This window comes from Buceros rhinoceros, unplaced genomic scaffold (assembly GCF_000710305.1).
Source record: "Buceros rhinoceros silvestris isolate BGI_N320 unplaced genomic scaffold, ASM71030v1 scaffold7810, whole genome shotgun sequence".
Classification (NCBI taxonomy): Eukaryota; Metazoa; Chordata; class Aves; order Bucerotiformes; family Bucerotidae; genus Buceros; species Buceros rhinoceros.
The window spans coordinates 689-9,760 of NW_010390107.1; the positions used below are offsets into that span (position 1 = coordinate 689).

Consider the following 9,072-nt stretch of genomic DNA (forward strand, 5'->3'; position numbering starts at 1 on the left):
AACATACAATATCATTGGTAGTGCTGGGCCATTGTTCTCACCCAATGAAAAACATCATTAAAATTAGGAGGTTTTTTTAGTGGTCACAAATGAGTCAAGCTGAAGGACCAGAATGATTCTAAAAAACAGAAATATTTACCACTCAAATATCTGAAGAAATAACAGTGATAAAAAGGCAATACCGTGAAGGGAACTCAAAGTGGCTTGGCTGGGCTCTGAAAAACAAGTGAGTAGTCTTTAACTTTGCCGAGATGTTTTTTCTGGATTTTTTGAGCTCTGGCCTTTTGGGGGAAAGAATAATGTAAATGCCAAAAGGAGCTGGACAAAAAAGTAAGCTTTGTATCCTATCTCTGAGAATCAGACGATGTGTGTCACGCTAGTTTTTACAGTCATAGTCTACAGTCTTCCAGTGATTAAAATCAGATTTGACAGGAACACAATGCAGAGATTTAACTGACAGCACACACAGCACATTTGCTAGTCATAACGCCACAGTTTAATGACTGACACATGTGGGAAGCTAATTCGGAATTTTTTTTTCTTGAATGGGATAAATGAGCAACCAGTTAATACCAATCGTGAATTCAAGCCATGTGACAGAACTGGTGCTACGTACCCTGTTCTTGTTTTGCATATTCTGCAAATCAAGCTGCAGGAGAAGAGCCAGTTTGTACACACATCCGGAGAGAAAGTTCATTCTGCTCCCTTACACAGCCACCAACTGCAGCCGACAGTATCCAGCTTGCTGCTGTTGTGTCCACAAACTAATTACCCTTTCTCTGTTAAATAGCCTAAGAATTACAAATTGTATGCCTGTGTTGAGAAAAAGTACAGGTTGAACAAGCAGACGTAGTATAAATAAAATATTTATATAAAAATAGTCTCTTACAAAATATACTCTCTTATCCTATGGTTGATTTTTCCAAAAGATGGAAGTTTGTCTGGATTTTCTTACTTTTAGACATATTCCAGGATTTTATTAATGCTTCTTTCTTTAATTGAAGGAAGGAAAAAAAAAACCACAACTAAACTGGTAAAGATTTGTAACCCCTACCACTTGACTTTTGTTCCAGACAACTAGCAGCAAACAGGAGAAAACAAACAAACAAACAAACAAAACCAACCCCGAAAACAACAGTGTGTGTTTGTGTATGTACATATATATATAAAGACGCCAGCTTTTGTACTTAAACATCTCGTCCTGTAGAACGTATCCTGCAAGTCCAACTAACAGAAATAGCCTAGTTACGAATAGTATATACAGCTCCAGTTTTTCCTTGCTGTTTCTACAAAATTATTCCACAAAGAAAGCCAGCTATCTACTTTAATTGCAGAATAGTTCCAGAAGTGTGGGTAGAGTTCTTTTTAATTAAATAAATTAATATTAGTTTTATCTGAATAAATTGTTAAATATTGCTATTATTATGCCCGAGTGTCCCAAATCCCTGTGCTAAACTCTGCAGCACGCGCACGCACACAAAAGGCAGGTAAAGCAGAAAACCGCCACAGTTCTACTTGCTGTAGCGAACGTTATGAAGTGGAAACATGGGCGAGAGCATCAGAAGCTCTTCAGGAGTGTGGAAGCCTAGATCTGCGCCATCCACACACTCGCATGGGCGACTCACAATGGGGCACTGTCCATCCCATCCTGTGCGGCGCCCTGCTTTGAGGGTTTCTCCCCTGCCCCTCCCTGCTCCTGTACACTGAAGTTTTTGACCATCTTTTTCCAAACCAAGAGGCTTTTGCCACGCTCAAGAGATTTTTCTCTGACTGGTGTCTCTTCAGAAGGCGGTCAACGCTTCTCGCTTAGAGGTGCAGATCCAACCGAGATGATCTTTTTCTCTCCATTTTGTGTGTCAGGTGGCTCGGGGTGGGGTTTGTTTTCGTTTCTTGGCTGAGTTCCCTAAGAGTTTGAAATGTGCATCCACACAAGCCATGAAACACGAGAAGAAAAGAGAGGGCTCCACTCATCAGCAGTTCTTCTGGGAGAGCAGGTCTTTCCTACAGTCTCGTGTAGGTAGGTTGAGTGCATGTGCAAATGTATTCGCGGCCAGGGACGTATCTGCCCGCCCAGCCAGGGGCTCACTTACAGGTATAAACTTCTGTTCTTTCGCTGCACGTGTTGCATTTCACATAGCAGCACCAGTGAAATTTGCAGTTGCACTGCCACACTCTTGAGTACTGGTGCGTGTTGTAACCTCGGCCACAGCACATCAGGTCGCAGCCGTTGGACTGCTGGGCTGTCTTGTTGCACATCCTCCCCTGCGTTCCCACACTGCCAGTGACAGGGTCTTCTTCGCAATAATTGGGGGATTTTTCTATGTACACTAAATCTGTATCCATGGGTTTGCGATAGGAAAGTGGCTTCTTTATTTTGAGGAAGGTTGGACGCTTGTTACGACTGGCTCGCACGGGTTCGACTTGAACAGCTTCGTTGTATTTGTCCTTAAGGATGTAGCCCAGCTCCCGGAATTTAGGCAGAGTCGTCCAGCATGTTTTAGTGGTACAGGATCCCGAGACCCCATGGCACTTGCACTCTAACTTCATGTTTTCTTCCAGGATCTGTATTTGGAAGAACAAAGAATGCTGTATTAATACAAGCTAGGACCAGGGTTAGTTGACGCGTGTTGGATGATAGTCACGGACGGGTTCGCTCTCCAGCAGGAGCAAATGTTCATCGGTGTCAATCGGGTTCTGCCCACAAAGCTGACACCCTGTTTGTGCTTTGAGTTAAGCAGGGAAGATAACTGTGCCTAATTTCACAACAACCCACGGACCCTCCTTAACCACAGCTCTCCTTCACTTTCGCTCGCAATATGAGTGCGTGGTGTTTTGGATTTCTCTGTGGTTGCAATTTTAGGCATATGGCAGTGAAATTCAGAACTGGCCGAAATGACACCTTCACGTGAAACGTTACGTGCAGAATGCTTGGCAAGTTCAACAATATGCACCAGAACCTGATTTTTGTAAACAGAGGTTCAAAAATAAACTGCATTTTGCTTCTTGCACCTCAAAATGACATAAGATGGGGCAAGATATGAACAAGCAGATAAACTCTAGCAATGCTTTTCAGTCAGGCCTGTGGTGACCAGACAAGTGGTGATGGTTTTAAACTGAAAGAGGGAGATTCAGAATGGATTGAAGAAAGAAACTGTAATGCTGAGGGTGGTGAGACCCTGGCCCAGGTTGCCCAGAGAGGTGCTAGAAGCCCCATCCCTGGCACCATTCTAGGTCAGGCTGGACCTTGGGGCTCTGAACAACCTGCTCTGGGTGCAGATGTCCCTGCTCACTGCAGGGGGTTGGACTGGATGAGCTTGGAAGATCCCTTCCAACCCAAAGCATTCCATGATTTATTGTATGATTATATGATTCTTACCCTCCTGTTGGTCTCACATTAATCAACAATGTAGAACAGACGATCATTTATCCATACAGGCATCATCTGTTCTAAACGTTCCAAGTTAATGCTCCAATTTAGAAACCTAAGTCTTATTTTAATACACCATAGTCAAATTCTTTGCACTTTCTGGAGGGTTTGCAGTATTCTGCCTCCTCTCACATGGGTAATGGAGCATAGAAAATGCCTCAGCTACTTTGCAAGAAAATGAGGTCTGTCTCAGAGCATAAGGGGTGAGAGTAAAGATGAGGAACTGGTTTTGTGTTTTGTCATCAATTCTCATAAAAAAATTCTACCTCCTTAGTACTCTAAAAGCATCTCAAACACCTCAACATCACGGCTTGCTCCCACCCCGCCTCATGTTCTCTTCTTTGTAGGGTTCTCTCATGTTTATGCCTGAGTTGTCCTTACTTTTCTTTTGAAGATAACAAGATTCATCTTCCCTTCAATCTTCACATCCCTTGAAACTTTATGCTTGCATCTTCTCCCTTCTGCTGCCTGTTTACCAACCCAGTCTTTGCCAGATGAAACTGGAGACCAGCTTAGTCTCTGCTGTCTGGCTTGAGCCCTTTAACTGACCTTTCTTAGCAGCTCCATTGCGTTAATGCTGGAAAACATACCTAATTCCAGCAGTTAATGTCTCGCTGGTCTTTGCTTGAAAGAGGCCACAATAATTTTGATGATTAAATTCTGCCTAACCTGCCAGATACCGGCAGTGGAAAGCCCAGCCAGGGGGATTATCTGGGTTCAGGGAGTGGCCACATAATTTTTCCCCTGAGAAACCCCAGCTGATCGCGCAGCTCCAAACCTGGGCAGCCTGGGAGGCTGGTGGGAGGTCAGTGATATGGAACTTTGAATTAACCCTTTGCATAACCACCCCCCAACCCCCTTCAGTTTTTGACATCTTTACTCATTGTTCTTCCCCTCCCCCTGCAGTTTCAAAGGCATTAAAACAGCTTATTTTTAAATATTAGTCTGTGAGTGAAGAGTCATCACATGTGGTCTGAAGACAGGATTAAAACTCCTAGAAAGTATAGGGCCAAGATTTTGACAGATGTGAATTTAGCATCACATTTTGTGGCACTTTTTTTTTTCATGCAAACTATCTAACAACTGCCCAGAAAGTCAGATGTGAAAAACTTTTCTACACAGATCCACATCTTAACTTACAGTTTTGCCCAAGTTTTGGGTGTTGGCTTACGTTTTGCATTATCTTGTTATCTTGAGTTTCTCAGCCACTGCATACTTCTTTTATTGCTCACTCATTCATAAGGTAGTACACTTGGAAGATAGATGAGGAGATGGAATAGGAGTTATAGCACAGAAACCGGAAAAATAACATAAATTCTTTTAGCCTCATTTGTACCTTTTTTTAATTTGAAACTAGCCAGGGATACATTTCTCAGCTCTCATTCAGACACTGTTCGAGGCCAAGGGTCTGGCCTTATACCCTGGTACGATGTTCAAACTTGCAACAAAATATTTCTAACTCCCCTAACCATCAAGATCTGCCAAATTGACTTGAAACGTTAATACAAAATACATCATGTGTCATCCATCCAGGTAGGGCTTTTTTCCTGAAATGTGTTAAAGAGCCTAAATTGTCTTTTGGTTTGTTTCATTAACATCCCATTTACAGCCAGCGATCTCTGAGAAAATGAGGAGTTCCCCTGGAAAGAGCTGAGCAAGCGGCTGGAGAAGTTCAGCAGCCAGGCAGCCTCCCGTCACGTGTTGGTCTCCTGCTCCGGGTGACACGATGCCAACCAGAACGAGCTTCTGCTTTTCTGGTCTCAGCTAAGGCTGGGCGTGAGCGGTTAGGATAAAAAGGTCTGGTTTTGTCTGAACATGAGAAGTTTGAGCAATGCTAGTTGAGCCCAGGGGCTAGAGGTCCTTCTTAGATGGTCAAAAATGCTTGGAGGGGGCAGAGGAGTGAGAAGAAATGCCACATTTATTGTTCTCTCTCTTTTTTTTTTTTTCATTCATGTAGCCAGCGCTTCCGAAGATTTACTGGCTCACCTCCCTTGTCTCTACACACTTGCTGGGGGTGTGTTTCCAATTCACTGTGCTAAAATCGCTCCAACGCATTCTGCCCAGTTTGGGTCTGCTGTGCTCGGCCGTTGAACTTTCTCTTCCCTTTCTGCCTTTTCTAACCCAGTCTCTCTACCTTTTACTCACAAATCCTTTTGTAGGTTCTGTATCCTCCTCACTGGTGCTGTCTATCACTGCACTGTTTTGCAGATTCAGCCAGAGATGAATTGACTCTACAGCCTTCAGAAAATAGGCCGCCTGTAACTTGAACCCTCTATGCTCAGCAAAGGTAAAAGCCTGCAATGGTGATTAGATAGTTTTATTCTACTATGATATCAGGTGCTTGGACGATTTGTTTCTCAATAAAATAGGTGGATGGTGGTGTTTTAATACCGTTACATTATTCCAGTAGCCTCTGATAAATCAGTGCCTTGATAAATTCAGGAGGAGACTTGAAAGGAGAAGGAAAAAAACAAAAGAGGGGATTCTTCGGCTAGAGACAGGAGGCATTTTCCCTTGGCTACCGTGAGCCAAAAGAAGTGCTCTACCCCTTCAAGACTTGGTCTGTGTTAAAGCCAGAAAGCTTCTTCACCTTTCAAGATCAGGATTTGTTCCTTTGAAGGTATTAGCCAGTAGCTCACACTTTTTACATTAGATTAAAACTTGATATACGTTATAGACTGACTTGTCATAAAATGTGTGAGCCTGAAGGGCACAGAATTTAAACCCTAGATCCTCTGTTTCTTACCAAGTGACTATATCCACCTCCATCAGCCACGGAAAGTAAATCTGTATGCGCCAGTGAATGCTCTGGACTGGATTAAATGCAGACAAAGAGCTGGAGTTCTTTTAGCTTTGTCCACTTTTTCTTTGAGCTCCTACAGTAAACTGTCAGTACTTGTTTTTCTCTCTCCCCCCTTGCCATTAGCCTCTGGGAAATAGTTTGTGGGAACAGAACTTGCTCTGGCTCTCTCTGTTGATGTTATCTTCAGATATAGTACCTTTGGGCACTGCCAGTAGGAACTCAACATGTTTTTTCTTTGCCTTTAGTTTTGCAGTGAACACGTAGGGTGTGTTGTGTGAGGGTGGCAAGCTGCAGCTCTGGAGAACCCTGCAGCCCAGGGGCTGCATGGGCTCGTACCAGCACTGTGGTCCTGCAGTGGGCAGGATGCCTGTACTGGGACCCTGGCTGGCCACTGGCTGAGCCAATGCTCCTCATTTCCAGTGAAACCAGCAGAAAGTTCTGGCTGGTGTGACTTGGCACTGGAGGGGCATTTGCTTATGAGTGCAGCCGCTGTTGCCCTGAAGCCATGTCAGAATTGTGCTCTCCGGGTGCTGCTGGTACTTGGACCTGGGCAGACAGAGAGGTTGTCATGTGGCTGGTGTGCTCAGAACCACTGGTCACCATCATGCAGTGGGTTTTCTCAGCTCAGTGCCTCTGATTCCCCAGTTAGTCAGTGGCGTGTACCTCTCCGGGTTTCCAGCATCTAAAGTCAGCTGACTTTCCAAATGCATCTACCAGGGCAGTCTGGGACCTGACATGCCCACTCAGGTGGGGCCTGCTACTGCACAGCCCTGGGTTTGGTCACCAGAACTCAAAAGTACTTGATGCCAAAGCTGTCCTGAAGGACATGAAATACAGTGACCATCCATCATGCCTCCAGTGCTTTCTCCTTCCCCAACAGGATTCACATGGAAACTAAATCCTGCCTTACAGTCAATACACAGGCAACACCCTAGTGCCTGAAGTCCGGACTCTTCACCGCTTCACCAGAAATAACTTGGACTCCAGTCTACATATGAAGCAGACTGAGTTAGTGAGACAACAGACAGTGGTTCTATCCCACCAAGGAAATCTTTGGGTCAGGAAATACCTGTCTCCAGCAAGTGCTGCACATACACTGCAGGTCAAAGAAAACACAACTATTGGCAAAACAAGAGTGAATTATTCTCAGTGGAGAAGAACACGGAGGGGTTTTTGAGAGTGGTCACGACATTTCTGTGGTCTTGGGAGGCCAATAGACAGATGGAAACCTGCCCCTTTCAACTTGTGGCAGATGAGGATTTATGACCTATATTCCTTTCAGAGGCAATTGTAGTTATAGGACAAATCTCCTCAAACCTCAGGAGTGATGCTAGAGATATGGTTTTTGCTTTTGAAGAAGGATTCATTGAGTAAAAACACTGTTTTAAGCTAATAAAGCCATGTCATATTTAGTCTTTCAACAAATTAACTTACTTGAGAAGCAAGTCCTATCTAGAGCAACTGAAACTGAGATCTAGAGTGCGAGTAGGCATTGGAAAGGGCAGTGGATGGATACGCAAGATTGATTTGACAAGCAGTAAAAGGACTATGTCTGATTAAAATGACTAGACAATGACTCTGCCACTTGTTTCTTCCAAGTGTGACACTACTCTCAAAGGATGCTACTCTTTAAGTAACTTGCAGGACTGTCTTAAGACCAGAGCTCTGAAACCTGAAGTAAGTGGCAATAGTACTCGGTGCTTTTTGATTGCGAAACAAAAATGACCACGAGAGAGCATAAACAAAGAAATACCATTGCTGAAGACAAAGCCTATGAAATCTTTAAGAAATGCAAGAAACAGCATAATGAAAAAGTGCCCAAATGTGAGTTTAAAGTTCACAAAGGCAGGTTTAAACAGAAGAGATTATTTCCCATCAGTGGCTGTTCACTAACTCTGTTGCCAGAGCTGCTGTGAAATGTGTTCTGTGGAAACGTAATGTACTTCACACCGATGTCTGGTGACAAATGAACCATGGATGAGTTTGATTGTGTCCCGTGTTCAGAGTGATTATTGCAGCCAGCCTTTCATATTCCAGCTGAACACATTGTGAAGACCTTTATTAAGCACAGCCAAAAGAATCTTTTTTTCTCAAGTTTTTAATTAGTAAATCTGTGCAAATGAACAATATCTGAAGTCAGTATCAAACAAATTCAGTACGCTGTGAGCCACAACTATCCCTGGCTGGTCAAACCAATTTTCTCATTACAAGGAGTTTTTTGTTTCAAACACAGAAGGACTGGGAAATCACCACAGCGCGTGACCTACATCAATCAAATCACCATTGCACTTCCCTCAGAATAGATGTCTAAAGAAAATCAGGCAACATGCTGACCTGAGGACTAATTATGAAGACAGCCAAGAGAACGCTGACAAATGACACCCTGCTAGAAACATCACAGGTGGATGCTATTGCCCAATACCACCGTCTAGCTTCAAAAATGGATATCCTCTTTTATAGAGCAGGAACACTTTTTACAGATTCTAACTCGTGAAACTCTTAAAAAATGAAGACTTCAGAAATCTTGCCCTCTCAGAAGTTTAAACTTTTGTGTGCTATTTCTGACTTTACAATGTCACGAAGCTGGAGGTTCCTTACATTTCTTGTCTGCGGTTTATGGAGATTCATCATTATTTTTATACTTTCTGCCCTGGAGTATTAATTGCCCTTTACTTCAGCTTTATAAAAAAGTTGACCATATGCAGCAATTATTTTCTAAATGCAGCTTCTATTTCTACAATGTATCAAACACGTAAAGAAAAAAAGTATTACTCTTTTTGTATGATCTTGGTACTCATGCACTGTTGTCAGCACAAGCAAACTGAAGACGTTCTCCTCTTTC

General features: G+C 43.3%; 1 protein-coding gene across 1 annotated transcript in view; it reads right to left on the reverse strand.

The window, feature by feature from the left end:
- Positions 1-1,959: 1,959 nt before the first annotated feature.
- WNT7A (wingless-type MMTV integration site family, member 7A) overlaps positions 1,960-9,072 on the reverse strand; it is a 33,471-nt gene continuing 26,358 nt past the window's right edge. The window contains exon 3 of the mRNA XM_010136514.1: positions 1,960-2,562. Within this exon, the coding sequence (XP_010134816.1) occupies positions 2,083-2,562 (480 nt within the window). The 3' untranslated portion in view covers positions 1,960-2,082. The remainder of the gene's footprint in view (positions 2,563-9,072) is intronic.